This window comes from Myotis myotis, unplaced genomic scaffold (genome assembly GCF_014108235.1).
Source record: "Myotis myotis isolate mMyoMyo1 unplaced genomic scaffold, mMyoMyo1.p scaffold_m19_p_7, whole genome shotgun sequence".
Classification (NCBI taxonomy): Eukaryota; Metazoa; Chordata; class Mammalia; order Chiroptera; family Vespertilionidae; genus Myotis; species Myotis myotis.
In genome coordinates this window covers 12,642,401-12,668,452 of record NW_023416379.1, presented here as the reverse complement: position 1 = coordinate 12,668,452, position 26,052 = coordinate 12,642,401, and the positions used below count along the sequence as shown (strand labels likewise).

Below are 26,052 nucleotides of genomic sequence, written 5' to 3'. Positions count from 1 at the left end.
CTCCGGTCCAGTTTAAGAACCCATTGTGGCCCTCGAGTCAAAAAGTTTGCCCGCCCCGGTTCTAGTCCCTAACTATACAATAATCAACTCCTATTCTGAGTTGACTTTTGAGGAGGATTAATTACTTAGGAAACATGTGAACAACTACACTACAGTTATTGAGATAAATAATTTTCTTTATAAAGGAAATGCATTTGTTTCATTCTAGACAAGAGTGTTCTAAACTTCGTGAAGAGCTAAGACTTCAACATGAAGAGGATAAGAAGTCAGCAATGTCTCAACTTTTTCAGTTAAAAGAGCGTGAGAAAAATGCAGCCAGAGATTCATGGCAGAAGAAAGTAGAGGATCTCTTAAACCAGGTAATTAAGAGTCTGCATATTATAAAGTTCTATTTTCCTTGTCATTCTCTAGCTAAGGAAATATTATATGACATTGTGTGTTAGTTCACTGTATTTTGTTATTTTTCTTTTCTTTTAAATGTTATTTTTCAATTATAGTTGGCATTTGATATTATTTTGTTTTGTTTTAGTTTCAGCTGTACAACAGAGTGGTTATACAGTCGTATACTTTACAAAGTGATCCCCCCAATATTTCAAGTATGCTCCTGGCACCATACATAATTATTAAAGTGTCCATCAATAGACAAGTGGGTAAAAAGAGTTGTAGTACATATTATATACAATGGAATATTACTCAGCCATAAAAAAGAATAAAATCTTACTACTGTATTTGCTACAGCATGGTTGAATCTAGAGGGTATTATGCTAAGTGAAATTAGACAGAGAACAACAAATACCATATGATTCACTTCTATGTGAAACCTAAAGAACAAAATAAATGAACAAATGAAATAGAGCAGACTCGTAGATACAGAGAACAGACTGATGGTTGACAGATGCAGGGCGGGGGGAGTTGGGGGACTGAGTGAAAAATTAACAGGAAGCTTAAGGTGCTTTAAAACAAAGTGACTATTATATAGGGCATCAGTTTTTTATGAACATGGGTCTTATTCATGTAGAATGCTTGCCAAATAATATTTTTGCATATAGATTTTTTAGTTCATCCAGTATTCTTTTAAACGGACACTTAGGGTGACATCATCCAGTCTTGTGGTTTAAATACCATCTATATGTCAGTGGCTTATGAAGTTAAACCTCCAGCCTTGACCTCTTATCCTGAACTCAGAATCGCTTGGTTGGCTAATAGGCATCTCAGACTTCGCATGTCTGACTCAGAAGTATTGATTTTCACTCTCCATCTATCATCCCAGCATCTTCACTTCTTGGCACAGCTTGTTGCTCAAAACCAAAAAATGAAGAGTCATCCTTAATTTCTAATTTTTTTACCTCTTCCATAATCTGTCAGTCCTCCTTATTCTACCTCCAAGACATACCCAGCTCCCTCCACTTCCCATTCCCTTAGCAAACACTCGTCTGAGTCTCTGTTATAATGGCCTCCGACCTGACCTCGCCAATTTCACTTTTCTCATAGAACTCAGTGATCTTTAAAAAAATATTTTTTTTAATATATTTTTATTGATTTCAGAGAGAAAGGGAGAGGGAAAAAGAGAGGTAGAAACATCAATGATGACAGAGAATCATTGATCGGCTGCCTCCTACACGCCCCACACTGGGGATTGAGCTTGTAACCCAGGCATGTGCCCTGATGGGGAATCTAACCATGACCTCCTGGTTCATAGGTAGAAGCTCAACCACTGAGCCACGCTGGCTGGGCCAAAGTGATCTTTTATAATGTAAATCAGATCGTGCCATTCTCCTGCTTAGAATTCTCTCAGGGCACGCCATTGAATTAAGGCTCTTATTCCGACTCCTTCATTTTCCAACAAGACCTGAAGCCAACTTGCCCCTGCAGATACCTCCCATCTCATTTCAGCCTCACAAACAGCACCGTGGCTCGCACATACGCACATGCTCAGTTACTCCGAGCTTACTCCCACCTCAGGATGTTGGTGTGATCCATTTGCCCATACGCTCTTCTCCCAAGATCATCTCATTTTGTGTCTGGCTCCTTTATTAATTCCAAGTTTATTGTCACTTCTTTAAAAACATCTGTCTTTGCCATCAACCCAGTATCACCTCCAATCATTTCCTATCACAGCAACCTTTAAAAAAATACATATATATATATATATATATATATATATATATATCCTGAACCTTATTTTTCTTATTTGTTTTTGTCTATTTGTTTTACTGTTTTTCAGTTGTTTCCTCACTCTGCTTATAAAATTTCCTGGAATATAGTACTGGTCTAGTAAATATTTTTAAAATGAATTATAAATCTTACTTCATTTATGTGTTAACTATTAATGGTATTGCCACCCAACAGCACTAGTTGCGCCTTTCCTGATTGCCGCTGCTAGGGCTGTGATGTAAGTCACCCCAGGTCACAGCTTAGGGACCATGCCTTTTGGTTTAGATAGTTCCAAGGCCTGCACCTGTATGCTGACAGAGGTAGTTGACCATTTGAATTTAGATTCAAGTATACTTCTGTTGTATAAAGTCTAAAATCCCTAAGGGAAGACCTGGTATGCCACTCTGATTTGTCACACTGGTTAGTTTTCCAATTCATTCAGGAATCTTCAACAACATGTATAATTTTGTATCATGATCCCTTAAAGAGTGAAAAATAAAATATGCTTCATAAGCAAGTGCTATACATTTTAGATTAACTCCTAGTACTGGGACATCAGTTCTGAGAACTACAAAGAGGTATAAAACTATAACTAAAAATCTTTCAGATTTTCTTAAGTTTTATGAAGTCTGGAAAGTTAAGGGTCTCATTAGTATGTGAAGAATATTAATAGTATGAGAAAGAATAAGAAAAAAGTAAAAATAAAATTAATATAGTTAACATGTATAGAAGTGTGAGAAAGTTTAGATCGAGAAGTTATGGAGTAATCAAATAGGAAGTTAATCTTTTCCTCAAGTTACTTTTGTCAACTCCAGTAAACTCTATCCTAGAATATGTTAGTTAAGTTATTATTAAAAAATTATTTACCAAATAAAATCTGGCTTTACTTTGCGACACGCCAAGGAATAAATCACATTATGGGGAAAAAGATAATCATGTTCTGTCTGAAAATTTGATTATTGTCCAAAGAAAACACCATTTTACAGGAACTTTTCTATTTATATTAGTAATAAAAATTTTTAATGTTATTTTGTATTTTGAAGGGCAAAAAAGTAAAGCAGTTGAAACAGAATTCACATTTTTTTCCATATTTGGGTGTAGAGAGAGTGCCTAGTGTTTTTTTTCCAGTGGTTTTTCACTCAGAATTTCAGTGAATTTCTGTAAAACGAACCCAGATGGTAAATAAATTTCCCAGATATGTTCTAGATAATAGGATTGAAAAGATATGAGGGCATCTCTTTTTTCTTTGTCCCAGTACAAAACGAGCTTACTATTCATCTTCACATTTTCAATGATAATCTCTTATTTGTTTTCTGGCCCCAAAATTATGTAGTCAATCGAGTTAGTGTATTAGTTCTCATCTGCTCATTTCTCTTCAGAGAAATCCTTCATGAATCAACATCAATACTGAGTGTAATACTTTGAAGCAATAGATTGTAGATTTCTGGGAGGCATTTGGGACAGTAATATGCCTTGTAGTTCCTTCAATAACCATCAACTTTAAAATTGAACTCTGGTTAAATGTACCAGCCTTTGGTATTTTGCATAGGTAAGTCTGCCAGCCCACAAACATCAGACACTGTTTTAAAAGACAACAGATAATTTAGACTGTAAGTCTTAAATTCCTTTTTGTCTAATTTCTTTCTCAGAACTGTTTTCAACTTACTTTTTCTTGAGTACGTTATAATGAATGTTCTGTGCTTTCCTCTCCCTCTTAACCCCTCTTTCTTTCACTGAGTTGGTTTCTGAATGTTTCCCTTTATTCCTGTGATCTTTTCTTCATAGCGGCACTCTCTGGGGGAAGCTTTGCATAAATCTATCAACAATGTAAGTGAGTGGCACTTACAGTTTGTACACAAGGGCATGTTGCACTTTTGATTTTGCATAAACATCATCACTGCTTTAGAGCTTAAACTTATACAAAAATGCACTTTTTTTTCAATAAGATATGTTTTTTGTATATGGGTAATAAAAGCTTCTAACTTTAAGCCATTCTCTGTGTATGTGCATACATCTACCACATTGTATTAGTAAGCTTATATTTTGTTATAAAGCCAAGCAAGATTTCACATCTCACACATGAAATTCATTATTTTACTATTTACTTTGTAAGATACAGTAATGTTTTTGAAAAACTATTAACTAGTTGACTATCATAGAATTGGAAATAAATATAAATGTATTTCTTCTTTTGTTAACTAGTTTATTTTTTGAAAAATTAGTATCAATAGACTTTTAAAATTAATTTTAGAGAGAGAGGAAGGGAGATGGGGGGAGAGAGAGCGAGAGAGAGAGAGAGAGCGAGCGAAACATCAATAGGTTGCCTCATACACACACACACACACACACACACACACTCCTGAGCATGTGCCCTGATCAGGAATTGAACTGTTTGGTTTTTTGTTTGAGGGGACGTGTGTGTGTGTGTGTGTGTGTGTGTGTGAGAGAGAGAGAGAGAGAGAGAGAGAGAGAGAGAGAGAGAGAGAGAGAGAGATTTGTAACAGCAAAACTAGGTGAGATGATCCAAATTTCCATCAAGAAGGATTAAAGTAATTTGTGTGTATTATATTCTGGAATTAGGTCTGTTAGGATGCATTTGACTACAAACAGCAGAGCACCCAGTTGACAGTGGCTGTCAAGATATTTAGTTCAGAACTCAGGTATTTTCTGTACTTCCACTTTGCCATGCACACTGTGTTAGCTTTTTGACCTTAAGTTTGCCGTGTCATAGGTGCAACATGGCTGCTCCAACTCCTGCCATCATGTCCTGACCAACCGTGCTAATGCAAGAGGCTCTCCTTAGGTGCTTTTTCAACTTTGATCAGGACGTCTTTCCCCTGAGTCCCCCATACTTCCTTTACCTTATTAACTAAAACAGGTTGGCATGTCCTTGTAATTAGATTTCTGTGACTTTCTTACCTTCTTTAAGGTAGGGATTTCTATTCAATCCCTAAAACTCAAGTCAGCTAACTGGGAAGAAAGGAAAGGGGGAGATTCGCTCTTGGGGAGGCTAGGAACAGTGTCTACACTAGAATTTCTGTGTAGTCATTGAAAAGGATGGGGATTGTGGATATGTGTACTTTATAAATACCTGTGATGGGAAAAACCAACCTGTAAAACCACAAACTCACTGGCCTCCCTAATGGAAAAAATCATTAACCATTGTTAGATAAATCCATGCATATATTCATCTTGGAGAAAGTTACATAGAGTTGGGTGTGTGAAAAGCCACTCCATCACATAACAACACCTGCAGGTCAGGACACCTCATGGTTTTACATTTGATGTCGTCTTTATCCCTCTGTGCAATGCACATTGGCGTGTCTGCCCCATTCTGCAGCCCGTGGACCTGTTTCAGCTACTTTGGCTGTTAAGCACTCACTGTTCTCCTGAGTTGTGTCCTGGGACCCCAAAGTAACTTTTGTGTGTAAGACGTAGCCACTGTTTTGTCAGATCATGACAGATGTCTTCTCTACATTTGGTGAAAATCGTCCAGTCACTTGCACATGATGTAGTAAAATCAGTGAAAACAAAACAGGCAATTCTAGCAAGAGAGAGAAGTCATTGTATCTGGTTGCCCTAAGAGTTGGGATTTGGCAAGGAAAGGAAAGGAAAGGAAAGAGACTTTCCCTTTTATTTTATAACTCCTATATTTTTAAAATTTTTTCACAATGAACACTTATTGCATTGGTAATGTAGAATAAAAATATGTCAGGTGGCCTGGGCCCAATTCTAGACCCTGTAAATCAGAATATCAAGGGGTCAGGGCCTGGGCAAATATACTTATTCAAATCTACAGAGATGATTCTGATACACAGACAGGTTTTAGAACCACAGATTACATTTATTATCTCACAAACTGCTTTGTTTTGAGGACAAATTGTATATTTTTTGTATTCTTTCATTTATGTAACAAGACGATATTTCGGGAGGGACAAAAACCACCAACAGTGCGTCAACAACCAAATGTTGTAGGTAATTAATGCCAGGCCCCATATTGACATCCTGGCATATCCAGTACCTCAGGTTTGATGTTTGAGTTGCTGTTTTCAAGGAGCTCTTTGAGCACCATTGTTGAGGCACAGAATCCTTATGAAACTAATCTGTAGGAAATAGGTCAAGCTTTCCTTTCTTCAAAAAATATGTCCATGTTTTAATTTTAATTCTTCTTTTTGAAATTCTTACAATATCTTATTTTCAGAAAAAAAAAACAGTATTTTAAGTGGTAGAAATCAAAAGGTAGAGCTTACTATCAGTGCAGTTTGGCCTTTAAAATTGTTTGCCAAGGATCTGGTACCTGTTGATCAGTCAGTATCCTATATAATAAAAGGGTAATATGCAAATTAACCCTAACAGCAGAACGACTGGGAATGACTGGTCACTATGACACACACTGACCACCAGGGGGCAGATGCTCAATGCAGGAGCTGTCCCCTGGTGGTCACTGCGCTCCCACAGGGGGAGCTCTGCTTAGCCACAAGCCAGGCTGATGGCTGCCAGCACAGCAGTGGTGGCGGGAGCCTCTCCTGCCTCCTCAGCAGCACTAAGGATGTCCGACTGCAGCTTAGGTCTGCTCCCTGCTGGTAAGTGGCCATCCCCCAAGGGCTGCCGGGCTGCCAGAGCGATGTCTGACTGCCAGCTTGGGCCTGATCCCCCAGGGAACGGGCTTAAGCCAGCAGGTGGACATCCTCTGAGGGGTCCCAGACTGCAAGAGGGCATAGGCCAGGCTGAGGGACCCTCCGCCGAGTGCACAAATATTTGTACACCAGGCCTCTAGTGTTATATAATTCATATCTAAACTGCTGTGGCAAGAATTTGTTTTATATTAATGTATATTTCCATTAAGTATACTCACCTGTTAAACATTAGTTCATTTGACATTGCTTTGCTCATTATTTGTCTTTTAAAGTCCATGTCATTTTCATGCTGAATAAAGGCTGTCAATTTGATGCAATTTGACTAACTTATTTGTAAGAATAACAAAATGAATTCTGATGCTGCATTGCATGATAAAAGCTTTTTGCATCTAGTTCATGTTACTGTCTTGAGCATGAATCCGAAGATTTTAGATAGCCTTAATATTACTTTGGTGTGCTTTCAAAGTTAATATAAAATATCTAAACTAAGTATATTTGAACACTAAGTTGCATGATAATGTCTTTTTGTACATACTTTATATTTTCTTGAGTATAGAGACAAAGATTAATCATATATTCTAAAATGAAAAATATTTCTTTGGAGTCCTTTCAAGGTAAAGTATATTATGATGTAAAATATTTAAGTATATTTAAGTATTTAAATGTATTTTATTTAAGCTGGTGAGGTTTGAGAGAGTGCTAGATTTTAAATGTATAACTATTACATCACTGTATTTCATTCATTTTAAATGTCATATTTCTTCATAAGTTTCATCCTTAAATAGTTCAACTGTGAGTCAAATTGTAGTCAAATCAACATGGGAGCTCTTTTTGATGTGTGAACTTTTGAAGTAGGTATTGCTGAATTAAGAGCCACTGCTGGGAACTGATTCGTTTCTTACTAACCTAAGTGCACACTTAATTAGAGGACAGGATCCAGGGCCACTGCTAGCCCATATAGTGGTGCCTATGTGCACATGAGAAACACATGCCCATTCTCTTTGGGGGACACATGCATCCCCGGGCGGACAGCTTGGTGAGCAGTTGTTCCGCTGGGTGGGTTTTAGTCCTCACTTGGACAAGGGCCAGGTAATAGCTTTGATTACCAATCATTTTTTTTCCATGCAACATAGTTTTTTCCTTACATGTGTTCTGACAGGTTGTCACATGGCAGTCACGTGAGTTCCGTGCTGGGCCTGGGACTAGAGTTGATTTGGGGAAGACAGTGGGTTGGTTCCTTCTCTGTTTCAAGAACCAGCCAGCTGAGAAGAAAATGACTGCTAGTTACATATCTGTGTTCACAAACACACATTTTTGTTGCTTTTTACTATTTTGTGATTTATTATTTTTTTCTTTCTGGGTTGTCCTTACTGCTCATTTCATCCTGATCTTCTTTGCATAAAATGGTGAGAAATCACAGAGTATAATTTGTCTTGGGTTCCTAATTGCAAGTGTGGCCTGAGCTGTGCTGTGACATTCTCCTGCCATTTTCACACTTGCAGGGTTTATTTCCTCTGTAAATCATGGGTGCTTCTGCCGCTTAAAGGTGCGAAGGGGGTGGGGGTGGGGGATGGGGCATCGCGTGGAGTTAGAGCGTTGCAGTTCCACTAGATTCCAATCACATGAAATAACCTCCAAAACCTTGGGTTTGTGTAGGAATCATTAAGCAGAATTCATGTAACTTTCAGTAGGTAGTCACTCCTTTGGAAATACATTAAAACGGATTGAACATCCATGTCAGCTGTGTCATTTCTCACCAGTGCTTGACTTTCTTCATAAAGGCATGTGCTAACCTTTACAACTAAACCCAATTTAGAACTTTGTCGAAAACCCTGCCAGACGTTTAGTTATCCACCCAACGTCAATGTAGCCTCTGACCGTTTCCTGCTGCTTGCCTCTGACCTTTCTGTCTTCCAGTTCCTCCTTTCTTATTTTGCATCTCTAGTGATTCTCCACCCTTTCTCTTCCTTGGCCAGTGCCTTCCTCTGTAAGGTGGGAGGCAGCCTATATCTGCCTTTCATCACTCAAATGAGCCTTTTCCCTTTTACAAAAGCTCACTATGAAGCTTCCTCTTCCCATTGGCTTTCCTGGCCAGAGGAGCTGCTTTACTTGCATATGAACACACATAGTGTCGTAAGGTACTACATTTGACAACTTTTATCCCTTTCCCCTCAGCTGCCCTTAGATTCAGACTTCTGTTAGAATATGGCTATGTAGTTCCTGTATAGGGGAAGTATACATATATATTTATACACATATTTCGTGTCTTTATCTTTTAAAAAGGACTTAATTTTAAGTATTTTAAGACACCCAGAAGCAATGCAGACATTGAGGGTGATATCTGTTTTCAAAAGGAGTAACAAATCAGTTTTCAATAGTGAAATAAAGGCACCTGTCATTATTATAAGGATATAACTAGAGCAGTGATGGCGAACCTTTTGAGCCCGGCATGTCAGCATTTTGAAAAACCCTAACTTAACTCTGGTGCCGTGTCACATATAGAAATTTTTTGATATTTGCAACCATAGTAAAACAAAGATTTATATTTTTGATATTTATTTTATATATTTAAATGCCATTTAACGAAGAAAAATCAACCAAAAAAAATGAGTTTGCATGCATGTAACCTCTGACACACGTGTCATAGGTTTGCCATCACTGAACTAGAGGATTGTGGGATGGTTATGATTTTTAAAAAGCTTGAAGGTTTGCAAGGTTTTTGAGTTAAATAAAAACTCAAAAACCTTTTTTTAAACAAGGATTCTAAATTATGAGCTGATAAATCTTTTAAACAGTAGCTTTTTAATCCTCAAATCATCTTAGCTAACATTTATTGAGCACTTACTACATTCCAGGAACTGTTCTAAGTGAACGACGCATAGTAACATACTTCATTCTCACACAGAGGTGTCGATACTAGCAAGTGGTGAGGCTCGAATTTTAACTCAGAGCCCACAGTCCAAACAACTCAACATTACTACCTCACAAATAAGCAGTTTAACTTTTCATACTATCTCTTTGAAGTGACTATAATCTAAATACATTAGTTGACTTTTGTTTTAATTTCATATTGTGAATATTTATTGCAATACAACATAGATGTTCATTATATTTCTAAATGTGAGCTTCAGTGTTCTTTAGTCTACAAACTTAATGTCACTAAATTCTATTTTTAGGATAACGACTAAAAAATAGAATTGAAAGCGGTACTACCTAAAGATTAGATACCGATGATATATGGTAAACATTTTAAGGTATTTTCTTAAGGCAGTTGTTTTACTACAGTGGATATTGTTGAAATGCTTCCCCCCTTCGATTAGCAGTTTGTGAAATGTGCCTTGTGTTTCTTCTTCACCGTGTCCCATCCTGTGGCATAGATCTCCTTGCTGAAACAGAACCTGGAGCTGCAGCTTTCCCAGTCCCAGACTTCTTTGCAGCAACTGCAAGCCCAGTTCACACAAGAACGACAACGACTTACACAAGAGCTTGAAGAATTAGAGGAACAACATCAACAGAGACACAAGTCTTTAAAGGAAGCACATGTGCTTGCGTTTCAAACTATGGAAGAAGAAAAGGAAAAGGAACAAAGAGTAAGATTAATGTGACGTCTATTCAGATGAAGTCCAGCAGCCTAATAATAATTAGCCTTCAAATTCTTACCAGTGTTTTAACTTGAGGAAACTGTGTGTGTGGCTTTATTTCAAGGTGTTTTCTGGTATAAGACTTCCTGTAGGGGTCACAGTGTTTAAACATAAACAGTAGTTACACACTATCGCAGACAAGTTAGGCTAGGGCTTATATATTATATCTGTTTTCCATTACATTGCCAAGTTCATGATGAGACTAATAGTCCGTCTGGTTTGTTATAGAGTTAACAGTGATTAAATAAGTTTAGTATGGTTTGATTGAGCTGTTACCACTATAATCACTTAATACTATCTTGAAATGACAGTAGTCTTTCATCAAATTTTTAGTGTTTCTCTTTCAGGCTGGATCTTCAAAAGGCATGTATTCCAAATAATTTATATATTTTTTAACCCCTATTTTTTTCCTCACACTTATAAAAAAATGTACAAAACTCGCAGTGAAATTACAGACATTTAAAAATAGTGCAATCCCCTATGTACAGCCCAAAGGCTATATGAAAAATAGTGATATAAACAAATCACTCAGCAGATATTTAAATCAAATAGATTTATGCATATAGAGTCTCCCCATATCCATTACTCAGTTCTTTGTTAAAATTGTAGTTTGACATAGTCCTACTGTGATTAATTTTGGTATAGTTTATTTCTTAACACTGTATTTTCCAATTTCTCCTAAGGACCTTATGGTAATTAAGATAAAGACTGATAGAAAAATACAGTTTTACTAATAATAATTTACAATATCTATAATCATTACAGATATAAGTTGTCTCTTAATTCTTTATCTGGGAGCAGGCACTATTATATAAGAAGTGTTATGTTATAAAGAAATTAAAACAAGAAAGTTCCATCCTTTTAAAAACAGTTCACTTAATACAGTAAGATGAAGTCTCTTGATCTGGTCAAGGAAGTTCCTTTGGTTAAAAATGAGGCCTATTGCATTGCTAAGTAATCTATTGTTGGATGCCATTTGTGAATTGGAATAACACAAAAGCTCTCACTTAGTACTTTAATTTTACACATTTAGTCCTTTTAAAACTAATCATTTTTTTTTTTTTTTTTTTTTTATTGCTTAAAGTATTACAAAGGGTATTACATATGTGTCCATTTTATCCCCCCGCCCTAGACAATCCCCTAGCCTCCCCTATCCCCCAATGTCTTATGTCCACTGGTTATGCTTCTATGCATGCATACAAGTCCTTTAGTTGATCTCTTACCCCCCTACCTCCTGCCCCGCAACCCTCCCCGGCCTTCCTGCTGCAGTTTGACAATCTGTTTGAGGCAGCTCTGCCTCTGTATCTATTATTGTTCAAAAGTTTATAATGGTCTCTATTATCCATGAATGAGTGAGATCATGTGGTATTTTTCCTTCATTGACTGGCTTATTTCACTTAGCATAATGCTCTCCAGTTCCATCCATGACGTTGCAAATGGTAAGAGTTCCTTCCTTTTTAGAGCAGCATAGTATTCCATCGTGTAGATGTACCACAGTTTTCTAATCCATTCATCTACTGATGGGCACTTAGGCTGTTTCCAGATCTTAGCTATGGTGAATTGTGCTGCTATGAACATAGGGGTGCATATATCCTTTCTGATTGGTGTTTCTGGTTTCTTGGGATATATTCCTAGAAGTGGGATCACAGGGTCAAACGGGAGTTCCATTTTCAGTTTTTTAAGGAAACTCCATACTGTCTTCCATAGTGGCTGCACCAGTCTGCATTCCCACCAGCAGTGCACAAGTGTTCCTTTTTCTCCACATCCTCTCCAGCACTTGTCGTTTGTTGATTTGTTGATGATAGCCAGTCTGACAGGTGTGAGATGGTACCTCATTGTTGTTTTGATTTGCATCTCTCGGATGATTAGTGACTTTGAGCATGTTTTCATATGTCTCTTGGCTTTCTGAATGTCCTCTTTTGAAAGGTGTCTATTTAGGTCCTTTGCCCATTTTTTGATTGGATTGTTTATCTTCCTTTTGTTAAGTTGTATGAGTTCCCTATAAATTTTGGAGATTAGGCCCTTATCGGATATGACATTGGCAAATATGTTTTCCCACACAGTGGGTTTTCTCGTTGTTTTGTTGATGGTTTCTTTTGCTGTGCAGAAGCTTTTTATTTTGATGTAGTCCCATTTGTTCATTTTCTCTTTAGTTTCAAGTGCCCTAGGAGCTGTATCAGTGAAGAAATTGCTTCGGCATATGTCTGAGATTTTGTTGCCTTTGGATTCTTCTAAAATTTTTATAGTTTCCTGTCGTACATTTAAGTCCTTTATCCATTTTGAGTTTATTTTTGTGTATGGTGTAAGTTGGTGGTCTAGTTTCATTTGCTTGCATATATCTGTCCAATTTTCCCAGCACCATTTATTGAAGAGACTATCTTGGCTCCATTGTATGTTCTTGCCTCCTTTGTCAAATATTAATTGAGCATATTGGTTCGGGCCGATTTCTGGGCTCTCTATTCTATTCCATTGATCTATATGCCTATTCTTGTGCCAGTACCAGGCAGTTTTGAGAACAGTGGCTTTGTAATACATCTTGATATCTGGTATTGAGATCCCACCTACTTTGGTCTTTTTCAGGATTGCTGCAGCTATTCGAGGTCTTTTTTTATTCCAGATGAATTTTTGGAGAGTTCGTTCTAGATCTCTGAAGTATGCCGTTGGTATTTTAATGGGAAGTGCGTTGAATTTATAGATTGCTTTGGGTAGTATGGACATTTTAATGATGTTGATTCTACCAATCCATGAACACGGTATGTTCTTCCATCTGTTTATGTCTTCCTCTATATCTTTTTTCAACGTCCTGTAGTTTTCTGAGTAGAGGTCTTTTACCTCTTTAGTTAAGTTTATTCCTAGGTAGCTTAATTTTTTTGGTGCGAAGGTAAACGGGATTGTTTTTATAATCTCTCTTTCTGAAAGTTCACTATTGGTGTATAGAAATGCCTCGGATTTCTTGGGGTTAATTTTGTATCCTGCTACATTGCCAAATTCCTGTATTAAGTCCAGTAGCTTTTTGATGGAGTCTCTAGGGTTTTGTATGTATAATATCATGTCGTCTGCAAATAAGGACAGTTTTACTTCCTCTTTTCCAATTTGGATGCCTTTTATTTCTTCTTCTTGCCGAATTGCAATGGCTAACACTTCCAGTACTATGTTGAACAGGAGTGGTGAGAGGGGGCATCCCTGTCTTGTTCCTGTTCTTAGGGGAAATGGTGTTAGTTTTTGTCCATTGAGTATGATGTTGGCTGTGGGCCTGTCATATATGGCTTTTATTATGTTGAGGTATGATCCTTCTACTCCCACCTTGCTGAGAGCTTTTATCAAAAATGGGTGTTGAATTTTGTCAAATGCTTTTTCTGCATCAATTGATATGACCATGTGGTTTTTTTCTTTCAATTTGTTTATGTGATGTATCACGTTTATTGATTTGCGGATATTGTACCATCCTTGCATCCCTGGGATAAATCCTACTTGGTCGTGGTGTATGATCTTTCTGATGTACTGCTGGATCCGATTTGCTAAGATTTTGTTGAGGATTTTGGCATCTATGTTCATGAGGGATATTGGCCTGTAATTCTCTTTCATTGTGTTGTCTTTACCTGGTTTTGGTATTAGGGTGATGCTGGCTTCATAGAATGAGCTTGGAAGTGTTCCTTCCTCTTGAATTTTTTGTAGTAGTCTGAGGAGGATAGGTTTTAGTTCTTCCTTGAATGTTTGGTAAAACTCCCCTGTGAAGCCGTCTGGTCCTGGGCTTTTGTTTGCTGGAAGCTTTTTGATGACTGCTTCAATTTCTTCCATAGTTATTGGCCTGTTGAGATTTTTAGATTCTTCCTGATTGAGTTTTGGAATGTTGTATTTTTCTAGGAATTTGTCCATTTCCTCCAGGTTGTCTAGTTTGTTGGAGTAGAGCTGTCCATAGTATTTTTTAACAATCATTTGTATTTCTGTGGGGTCTGTTGTTATTTCGCCTCTATCGTTTCTGATTTTGTTTATTTGGGTCCTCTCTCTTTGCTTCTTGGTGAGTCTGGCTAGAGGTTTGTCAATCTTGTTTATCCTTTCAAAGAACCAGCTCTTGGTTTCATTGATTTTCTGTATTGTTTTTTTGGTCTCTATGTCATTTATTTCTGCTCTAATCTTTATTATCTCCTTCCTTCTGCTCACTCTGGGGTTTTCTTGTTGCTCTCTTTCTAATTCTTTGAGTTGTAGAATTAGATGATTTACTACCATTTTTTCTTGTTTGTTGAGATAGGCCTGTAGAGCTATAAACTTCCCTCTCAGGACTGCTTTCATTGTGTCCCATAGGTTTTGGATTGTTGTGTTTTCATTGTCATTAGTTTCCAGGATGTTTCGAATTTCTTCTTTGATTTCATTGGTAACCCAATCAATATTTAATAGCATGCTATTCAGCTTCCAGGTGTTTGAGTATTTTGGGTTGTTTTTATTGTAGTTTATTTCTAATATTATGCCATCGTGGTCTGCGAAGACGCTTTTTATGATTTCAATTTTCTTGAATTTGGGGATACTTTGCTTGTGACCCAATATATGGTCTATTTTTGAATATGTCCTATGAGCATTTGAGTAGAATGTATATTCCCTGGCTTTCGGGTGAAGTGTTCTGAAGATGTCTATTAAGTCCATCTGATCTAGTGAGTCATTTAGGATTGCTATATCTTTGCTGATTATTTGTCTAGAGGACTTATCCAGTGCTGTCAGTGGTGTATTAAAGTCCCCTACTATGATTGTATTGTTGTCGATGTCTCCTTTGATATCTTCCAGGAGTTTTTTTATGAATTTGGGTGCTCCTGCATTGGGTGCATATATGTTTACCAGGATTATATCTTCTTGTTGTATTGATCCCTTTAGTATTATGAAGTGGCCTTCCTTATCTCTTGTTATGGCCTTCACTTTGAGGTCTATTTTGTCCGATATAAGTATTGCTACCCCAGCTTTCTTTTCCTTTCCATTTGCCTGAAAGATATTTTTCCATCCTTTCACTTTCAGTCTGTGTGAGTCCCTTCTAATGAGGTGGGTTTCTTGTAGACAGCAGATGTATGGGTCATGTTTTTTTATCCATTCAGCCACTCGATGTCTTTTGTTTGGAGCATTTAGTCCGTTTACGTTTAAAGTTATTATTGAAAGGTACTTGTTTGTAGGCATTTCTGTTTTTGTGTGGCTGTTTTCTTTCTGAGCTTTTTATTTCTTATTTTTATACCAGTCCCTTTAGCATTCCTTGCATTGCTGGCTTGGTGGTGATAAACTCCCTTAGCCTTTTTTTGTCTGTGAAGCTTCTTATTTCCCCTTCAAGTTTGAATGATAGCCTTGCTGGATAGAGTATTCTTGGATTCAGTCCTTTGCTTTGCATCACTTTGTAAATTTCCGTCCATTCTTTTCTGGTCTGATGTGTTTCTGTTGAGAAATCATTTGACAATCTAATGGGAGATCCCTTGTATGTAACTTTCCGTCTCTCTCTTGCAGCCTGTAAGATTCTCTCTTTGTCCTGAACATTTGCCATGGTAATTATGATGTGTCTTGGTGTGGGTCTTTTTGGGTTCACCTTGTTTGGGACTCTCTGGGCTTGTGTGACTTTTTTCTTCCCCACCTCAGGGAAGTTTTCTGATATTATTTCTTCTAATAGGTTTTCTAATCCTTGTTCATCCTTCTGTTGTTCTGGTACCCCTATTATTCGTATGTTGTTTCGTTTCATGTTGTCCCAAAGCTCCCTTAGGCTCTCCTCCTGTCTTTTCAAACTAATCATTTTTAAAAGAAATCAGAATCTGCAATTTTATTGTTGATCATTAGGTAGCCAAGCTACCCAAGTAATGTTGTCTAAACTAAAAGTCCCGTATTTTACCCTATTTAGCGTATGTTTTATTTTTCAGAAATAAAAACACTTTTTAAAACAGTGTACAAAAGTGGCCAAATACTAATTTGTAAAAACAGCATTTTAGAATAATGATTAAAGAAATGCTGCCCTAGTTATAATACAGTATCTTTCCCAGAACCCTTTCATGTGACAGGTTACAGCCAGATAAACCCCTCCTGGCACCGTTCACTCTCTAAACCTGAAGTACCTGAGTTCTGTCTTTTCCCCTGTGGCTGTAGTCTTAGCCACATGCAGTCTGTTCTCTCTGGTTAGGCTTTTGAAACAAATCACACAAAAAGCTTTGGTTTCCTTTTTCAGCTGCCTCTTCTCCGAGCCTTTGCTTCTGTTCACAAGTGCAGTCATAAAGAAGGGCTCTAGGAGGTAGCTACACAATATTTGATATGTATAAGCGCCCCCATCTCTTCTTCCCTGATCCGAAGATTTTTTCATGTTAATACCCTCATCTTGTTTTTTCTGTCTGAAAGAAGAATTATTCATTGATTTCAGGTGGTTCACACCTGTTAGCAGCTTTAGAAATGTCTTTATTGAAAACTGCTTTAGGGCGAGAGTCCATATTCCAATTCAAACACAATATATTGAGTCAAACTAGTTTCATGACGATTAGTTTATTGTTTAAAGTGGCTCTACTAATTTATGTTTTAATGGTGATTATCTTTAATTTTCTGGTAAATGAATTAAAAATGCCTTGTTTTTCTTAAGTAATAATTGGGTTTGGTAATTATTTTATTTTTATTTGCAGTTTTCTTCCTATAGTCTAACATAATAATTTGAATATCTTTCTACTATTGTAGGCTCTTGAAAATCATTTACAGCAAAAACATTCTGCAGAGCTTCAGTCATTAAAAGATGCACACAGAGAGTCAATGGAGGGCTTCCGGGTAGAAATGGAGCAGGAACTCCAGACTCTTCGGTTTGAATTAGAAGATGAAGGAAAGGCGATGCTTGGTATTCTGAATGGGTTATAATCTTGTCATATTAATTTGCATATTCTTCTACTTAAAAATTTAACATGAAATCACAAATTTTTTTGTTTTTTTTAAAATATATGTATCTGTATAATATTTTTTAAAATATGCTAAACCTCTTTTTATCCTTGGATTCCAGCTTCTTTACGTTCAGAACTAAACCATCAACACGCAGCTACAATTGATTTGTTATGGCATAATCATCACCAAGAATTGGCAGCTGCTAAAATGGAGTTAGAGAGAAGCATAGACATCAGCAGGAGACAGGTAGAGAAAACATTCTATTCTGTGATTATTTCTTAAATGTGAGTAGATTTGAAGGTTCACAATTCTCTGAAAGTTATTTTATAATAACTAGTATTTTTAAGTTATTATTATTTACTATCTAGATTTTTTAGACAGTGCAATGAAAGCTATTATTTGTTTACTAGAGGCCCAGTGCATGAAATTCATGCACTTGGCGGGGTCCCTCAGCCTGGCCTGCACCCTCTCGCAGTCCAGGAGCCCTTGGGGGATGTCCAACTGACGACTGGCAGTCAGACATCCTTAGCGCTGCTGCAGAGGTGGGAGAGGCTCCCGCCACTGCTGCTACGCTTGCCAGCTGTGAGCCTGGCTTAGGGCTTCTGGCTGAGCAGCGCTCCCCCTCTGGGAGCACACTGACCACCAGGAGGCAGCTACTGCATTGAGCGTCTGCCTCCTGGTGGTCAGTGTGCACGTCATAGCGACCATTCGTTCCACAATTTAGTCGATTTGCATATTATCCTTTTATTATGTAGGACTAGAGGCCCGATGCACAAAGATTCGTGCAAGAATGGGCCTTCCTTCCCCTGGCTGCCGACACTGCCTTCGCTCCAGCCCGGAGCTGCCTTTCTGCCTTCCCACACTGCCCAGAGTCCCAGAGCAGCTGGGGTGATGAGGAACGCTCCTGGCCACTTGGTGCCTGCACATGCAAATTAACCCAACAGCTTTGTCCGGTTAATTTGCATACTCACTCCTGATTGGCTGGTGGGCATTGTGAAGGTACAGTTAATTTGCATCTTTCCCTTTTATTAGTGTAGATTAGACATGAATTTTACTTTATTAGTCTTCAGCTATGTTAAATGACTAGCCTAAATTTTCTTTTCATTACTAGAAAGTTTTAAATGAGCAACCTTATAATCATGGACGGAAGTTATATTTTCTTCAAGTGGACTGCTAACATTGAAATCAACAATGTCTAGCTAGGCCTGTAGAACTTTAGAAAACTGACTTCTAAGAAAACAGAAGGAAATTTCTCTTTCAGACAAGATAACTGCATTTACTTCAGTGGCCTTTGGACATAGTCTGCTTTCTAAGCCATGTGATATGTGTGTATGTGTGTTGGGATGGCCTCCATAGATGTGGGTCCTTTTTAGGTTGAAGGACAATGGTGCCAGCATCCTATTGTAGACCACATAACTTGTTGAGTATGTGAGAGCCCTGTGTTCTAACTTCAGTTCTGCCATTGATTATAAATCTTCCTTGGACAAATCATCTCTTGGGTTTTAGTCTGCTCATCTGTAAAATGAGGGAAATGTGCTTTTATGGTCTTTTGGGTCTCTTGTAGCTCTGACATTATTGAAGCTGTAGGCATATAAACACTTATAAATACGGAAAGAGAAGAGGCCTTGACATGTTCTCATTTCAGCAGTTCGCTTTTGAAGTAATGCCAGATGTGTTACATTTGACATTCCAGTGTTCCATTTTCTTTCCCTCAGATAAACACAGAAAGCAAATATGTAGAAAACTTTTAAGAATTATTTGCATTTTGCAGAGTAAGGAGCAGATGTGCAGAATAACAGATCTACAAGATGAATTAAGGCACAGAGAGCATCACATCTCTGACTTGGATAAGGAGGTACAACACCTTCATGAAAATATAAGTGCCCTAACCAAAGAATTGGAATTTAAAGGGAAAGAAATTCTCAGAATACGAAGTGAATCTAACCAACAGATGAGGTATGTATGCCACTATTATATCAGGATGAATTTGCAGTGTTATCTGACAGACTGTTGTGATAGTATTTAGCAATACAGGCCTATTTTTATGACTAGACTGTCTTCTAATAAGATATTGAAGACCACTTTTGACCTTGTTGACTATGTTATAATCTAGAACGTAGATGAAATGTTATATTTTGAATGATGTATATGCATTCATCCACTTTGGCAATTGTATAAAATTAACTAAATCCTTTTAAAATGTTATTTCAAAAAGCATTAAAGGAGACAACTTTAACAAGCTGGAAGATTAAAGTGAGTAACTTACTTTAGGTTATTTCCATTAGTTTCCTATATATTGCACCTAAAGCCATTTCAAATCTGGTAGAATATAGAAAGTTTGAAAGCTTGACTCGAGAATAACATTTTCTTAACCAAAAATAAATTAAACAGGTTGCATGAGCAAGATTTAAACAAGAGACTTGAGAAAGAGCTGGATGTCATGACAGCAGACCACCTCAGAGAGAAAAATGTCATGCGGGCAGATTTTAATAAGACTAACGAGCTACTCAAGGAAATAAATGCAGCTTTACAAGTGTCGTAAGTCACATTATATTAAAGAAAATTCATATGCCGATAATAACCTGAGGAGCATTGTGTCTTACCTCAGCTTAGCTACTCTTTTGAAGTAATTAAATGATACTTAAAAAAGGAAACAAGTGTATATTCCAGATGGTAATTGTGGTATGACATTTTTTAATTAGGGTCAGTCAGTCGAGTGATTATGTTTATTAGCTGCTACTTCTATAATTCTACTAGGATGAGACTTTGTCTAAGACTGTCCCTGAGGATCATGAACTGTCACCCATGGTGAAAACTCAAAAGATGTCCCCAATATAAGGTTAAGTATAAAGAGCATATTATGACCAGTAGATCATACTAATAATACATGTTTTATAAAAAGATCAAAAGATCTTAAAAAAACCAATACGAAATTTTAATGATAGTGGTTCCCTTTAGGGACTAGAATTAGGAGGTATTGGGGGTAAGGACAAGCAAAGACTTTCTTTTTAATGTTATATACTCTACTTAGATATTGTTTGAATGTCTATAATAAGCATTTGTTTTATGATTTTAAAAATCAATAAAGGTAAAATATAACAAATAAAGTCATACATAGTAAGTAATATTATTAAAATGCAAATTTCTAATGGTTGCTTAATTTTTAAACAATGTTTAATAGCCCCTCTCTTTCCTAGACACTTATTTCATAAACTGCTGTAGTCAATGCAACTAGCATTTACTTAATCTCTGTGGCCCAAACCCTGGTCCTACTTAAGTTATCTCAGAATTAATCTACTCTAAACTGATAATTTCTTCTTGGAGGAAATACTGAGTTTCTGTACTTGGACTTTAAGTAGGTCAGTAACCCCTAATTGAAAAGAAGCACCCCACCACATCAGAATTACTTAGTCTTTAAAAGTTGTTTGAGTTCTCTTAGCTGTTGCTTTCTGTTGTTGTCCTTTGGTTTTTAAATTACCATTCAGGTTATTTTCATAAACTTTGTGAGATAAGGATGTAGTAGTCCCATTGTCACAAGTCATCTGGGTCCACAATTTTTTTGGGGGAAAAAAGGTTGCCATTGAATTGCTTTAGTTACTACTTTTCCTGCAGGCTGTAGAGAAGGATGGTATAACCGAGTTCTTTTGTCTTTATACAATTAAAATCCTATATAATAAAAGGCTAATATGCAAATAGACCGAACGGCGGAACTACTAGTTGCCATGATGCGCACTGACCACCAGGGGGCAGACGCTTAACGCAGGAGCTGTCTCCTGGTGGTCAGTGTGCTCCCACAGGAGGTGGGCCACTCAGCCAGAAGCCGGGCTCACAGCTGGTGAGCACAGCGGCAGTGGCGGGAGCCTCTCCCGCCTCCATTGCAGCGCTAAGCCATCAGTTGGACATCCCCCCCAAGGGCTCCCAGACTGCGAGAGGGCGCAGGCCAGGCTGAGGGACCCTCGCCCACTCCCCAGCGCACTGGGCCTCTAGTTCTAAAATATACATGTGCCTAGTAATACCTTTGTTTGGCTTCAAACTCTCAATTTACTGATATTTTTGTCAATTATTTATTTTAAAAGGCAGCATGGAAGGACTATTAACTTGGAAACTTTTAAAAATACAGTTTTACACAGCTTTTTAGGCATTTATATTTTATTTTATTTCATTTTTTTAAATATATTTTATTGATTTTTTTTTACAGAGAGGTAGGGAGAGGGATAGAGAGTTAGAAACATTGATGAGAGAGAAATATCAATCAGCTGCCTCCTGCACACACGCTACTGGGGATGTGCCCACAACCAAGGTACATGCCCTTGACCAGAATGGAACCTGGGAACTTTCAGTCCACAGGCCGACGCTCTATCCACTGAGCCAAACCGGTGAGGGTGGGATTTATATTTTAGGTTTGTGTTGTCTATGAATCATAGACATTGACCTATATATTCTCAAGTCCAAAAAATAAAAATAAAATAAAATAAATCAGTGCATACCTGGGAGAATCCAACAGTGACCCTGAATGGCAATTTTATATATTCTACTTCTGTCTATTCTCTTTTTGTATTACTTTTAATGGGAATCCATATTTTGAGTGAAAAGACTATATGTACTTGTATGGTTACCTCAAGGCAGTTATTTCCCTCACATTTCCTTTGGGAATTTGGTTATTTCTGGTTACCTCTGATATTATTTTCTTAATATTTTTAATTGGTTCATTTTAACTTAAAAATTTAACAGAAAAACTTATCTCTACAGTAAAACCATAATCACTACTGAAAAATTATATCTATTATTCAAAATAGAGGTTAAGCTATAGTTACATAAATGTAAATTCTGTGAAAATAAAACAATATTATTAGATTCTAGCTAGCATGATGTTCATGGCTTGCCTGAGTGTTGTGAAACAGGGTATGAAGCATATATTATGAAGGTTATTTAAGGTTATATGGACCCAAACAGACTTTCTTCTTCTTGTGATCAGAAAGACTAAAGGAGAACAAGTTAAAAATCATCTCCTGTACCTTCAATCACTCACACCTAAGCTTTGGGAAGCCATGCCGGCTTAGAATATTGTGTGAGGCAAGTGAAGGAAGTTAACTAGTGTTGACTTGAAGTGGTATCAAAATAGGACCAAGTGTTCTTCCTATTAGAATTTCAAAAGACTAATAATTTTGAAAATATTCTTGCAAGTTAAATCCATATCATATTACTTGTTTTCTCCTTTAATGCTTTCCCATTTGTGTTTATGTTGATTCTGTCTGTCCAGTTTAATGAATTATTTTTTTCCCTTTAATATCCAGGTATTTGATAAAAAATGTTGGTGATGTAAGGGTATTTTGTGGAGAAGATTAACTGATAATTTTGTAGGTAAAGAATGTTTAAGCTAAATGAAAACAAATATTAGAATTTAGGTTCAGAGCAGACCTTTATTATGCAAAATGGTAGCTCGGGAATTGTAACTGATTTTAGACTCACTTTACGTTACCTTCTTACTGTTCTAGATCAGCGATTTTCAATTGGTGTGCCACAGAATTTTTAAAACATACAATACCTAACTATTTAGTCAGGAGTCCTGACCTCTTTTCCCTTAGATCGTCAAATAAAATAATGAGAACAACCAACACAGGAGCAGTTCTGTGCAAATGAATCAAAATGATGCCTATTTTTTTTGTCAGATCAGCAAAAAAATAATATATATTTTGGTGTCCTGCAGAATTTTAGCAATTAGTTTATGTGTGCCATGAGATGAAAAAGGTTGAATATCGCTGTATTAGAACAAAAGATAGACATACTTTGTGTGTGTTTTGGGGGCGGGCGGTTAGCGACCACTAACAACCAAGTATTCTTGTTCAGCTGCAAGTAGTTCTTGTTACCTTGCTTTTGATGATAATGAAAGTACTCCAGTGGCATCTTGTGGCTACTCCAGTGTTAAACCCAAATGCCTTTTTCTTTGACTGGTTTTTCAAGCTTCTTAAAACCTTTGCCCATAAAATATAGGAAGTTTTGTCCATAAAATGCCGTATTGTGATAAAAGCAAGGTCACTTTATGTGAGGTCGGTGGATCACAGTTTCCACACATTCTGCATTGTCACAAAAGAACAAAAATAGAAATAGTGGAACCTCACACTGAACTGACAAAATCCCATCTGATCTGAGACAGTTACTTCCTAACCCCACACCTCTTGTCACCCTCATCCCTCCCCACCTCCAGGTTAGAACTTTAGCTATGGGACTGGATAGGGGACCAAATATGTTATCTGCGCACCTTTAGCTTGGGCTGAGGTAGCGGAGGAGTTTACTGAAATTACTAAAACACAGAGATTCTGATACTGCTCTGGAATTAGGGGATGGGCATGGGTTACCAGTTCCTTGAAGACAGATCATCTACAAATTCATCTTGTTGATTGAATAAATTTTTCTGTGAATCTTCATTAATCATAATTTTATTGAGCTTAAGTTTTATCCCTTTTATTCTAAAAACTATAATGATTTTTTAATTGTTCTAATTATTTAAAATTTCTAAAGTGGAAAGTGCTTTTCCAAACTAAGCCAGCAGTTTCCATTTGTATCTTCTGAATTCTGCCCTGTTCCGAAATGTTAGACTCTTCAGAGTCCATGTCTCCTCTGCTCACAAATGCAACCTCCATTCTAGTCTTCAGTGCCTTCGGTCCAGTTACCTTGTCATTTCATTCACGGCAGACTAGGCCTAGAAGGACATACAACGTTCTTAAACCTGATAAACCTTTTTCACAGTGCATATGGATTAGCTGATAACAGCATTTTAAAACTGAATTTCTTATAGACCAGGAAAGAATGATTTCATATGTGTATCCCTTGTTTCCCTTTCCTCTGTATTTTTTTTCTTGTCCCTTTTGTATATGTTACCAAGCCTTATGTCATAACACAATGTTGTATTTGTGGTGAGTTCTAATAGTAAGCCTACATTTCCAGCTAATTTAGTAGCATTCAGCATATCATTTCTTCTACAGAGCTTACCTTACTTCAATCCCATATACTCTTGGAATGGCATAAAATGAATGAATTACTCAAAAAGTACACAGCAAAGCCTTTAATAGCATCTAACCCTGGAGAGTTTTTAATACCGCTTTAGTTCTTGAAACAGTCCTATCATTACCCTCTAAAGTTTTAAGGAAAAAGTTTGGTTTTTAGTTTTTGTGTGTATTCAACTGGGCTAATATGAAAAACTGTAGGTATTACCAAACCTTGCTGAGTCATCTTACTGAGCTAAAGATTTTCTTGTTTTTAGACTAGAAGAAATGGAAGAAAAATATCTAAAGAGAGAGTCAAAACCAGAAGATGTACAGATGATTACAGAATTAAAAACCATGCTTACAGAAAGGGACCATGTCATAAAGAAACTAATTGTAAGACATTTTGTTTTTGGTGTAACCATGTAGTAAATCAATACTCTGTTGATTGGGGAAACATGGGGAAATATGTTTAAGTAATGCTAAACAAAAATTGAAAGTATAACCTATGTGCATTGTGATTGAAAGTTTATTAAAATGTTATGAACAAGGGAAAGAAATTCTAAGTAATTTTAACATTTAAATTTGGTGCCTCTTTTTTCAGTATTTTTAGTGCATATCAAATGTTTAATAATATGTCATTGTCAATGTACAGTTAATGTTCTATTGAAGTGTCTGTATTATACATGCAGAATTAGAATTTGATAGGAAAGAATAGTCAGCACACTAAAGCATTAGTCTGCATTGTACTCTTGTAGGTTAGCCAGTTAATTTCCTAAACTGTGTTCCGTGGAACCCTGCTCCCATGGACGAAAAGTGTCATGACGAAGTCTAAGCTACAGGCTCTCTCTCAAAGATTCTCAGTTCACATTGAGGTGTTAGGGGTTCTGAGAAATCCATCAGGGAAGAAAAGACAAACTTGACAAATACACTGTTTTCATTAAAGCCATTATTCCTTAAGAATAAAAAGTACACAATCATTTTAAAACCCATAAAACATTTCAGAGTCTTCTAAAATTACATGTTCTGACCCGCAATTAACATATTGCCTTTTACTGCCTCTGACATGAGAAGTCTTTCAGAGTAAAACTAGAAATTGAATACTCATCATTCTACCTGCTCCTCGATCCCTTCAATTAAAAACTTTGGACATCAGCGTGCAAGGAGAGCCTAAGAGCACTTATTTCTGACGTCCCTTTGCCTTAACAGATCTCTTCTAGCAGCCAGACCTAGACAACAACAAGTCTGTTGTCTAGGTTTAGAAGTTCCTGCCAAAAGCAACAGGCGGTCAATAGACTGGGGTTTGTAGATGAACGCAGGAGCAGGCATTGGAGAGATAGAGCGTGTGCTCTGCTGCTTCTACACATTAACCGCCCAGTTCTGCAGGCAGTGTGAGCATGGGCACAGGCCTCACAGAGTGTTCTGTCTGATAGCAGTAGATTCATGGAAAATTACCTGACATTCCAGGCACAGATTAGCAAGCGTATTGCATATACATGCAGAATTAGAATTTGGTAGGAAAGAATAGCGCACTCATGCATTAGTCTGCATTGTACTCTTGTAGGTTAGTCAGTTAATTTCCTAAACTGTGTTCCGTGGAACCCTGTTCCCATGGACAAAAGGTGTCATGACGAAGTCTAAGCTACAGGCTCTCTCTCGAAGATTCTCAGTTCATCTATGGTCCATAGAAATAGCTATTGATTTTCTAGCTCTTACTGAGTGTTACAGGTAAAATTGTATTTTTTCCTCACAACAGGATAGGTATTA

General features: G+C 37.2%; 1 protein-coding gene across 6 annotated transcripts in view; it reads left to right on the top strand.

The window, feature by feature from the left end:
• FAM184A (family with sequence similarity 184 member A) overlaps positions 1-26,052 on the top strand; it is an 82,578-nt gene that overhangs the window by 50,770 nt on the left and 5,756 nt on the right. For 3 of the 6 annotated variants that reach the window (XM_036317939.1, XM_036317941.1, XM_036317940.1), the window contains exons 9-16: positions 209-359; positions 3,940-3,981; positions 10,169-10,381; positions 17,108-17,261; positions 17,421-17,548; positions 19,074-19,258; positions 19,694-19,840; positions 24,564-24,681. In XM_036317939.1, coding sequence (XP_036173832.1) covers positions 209-359; positions 3,940-3,981; positions 10,169-10,381; positions 17,108-17,261; positions 17,421-17,548; positions 19,074-19,258; positions 19,694-19,840; positions 24,564-24,681 — 1,138 coding nt within the window. The remainder of the gene's footprint in view (positions 1-208; positions 360-3,939; positions 3,982-10,168; positions 10,382-17,107; positions 17,262-17,420; positions 17,549-19,073; positions 19,259-19,693; positions 19,841-24,563; positions 24,682-26,052) is intronic. The other 3 variants (XM_036317943.1, XM_036317944.1, XM_036317942.1) reach the window with 2 other exon arrangements.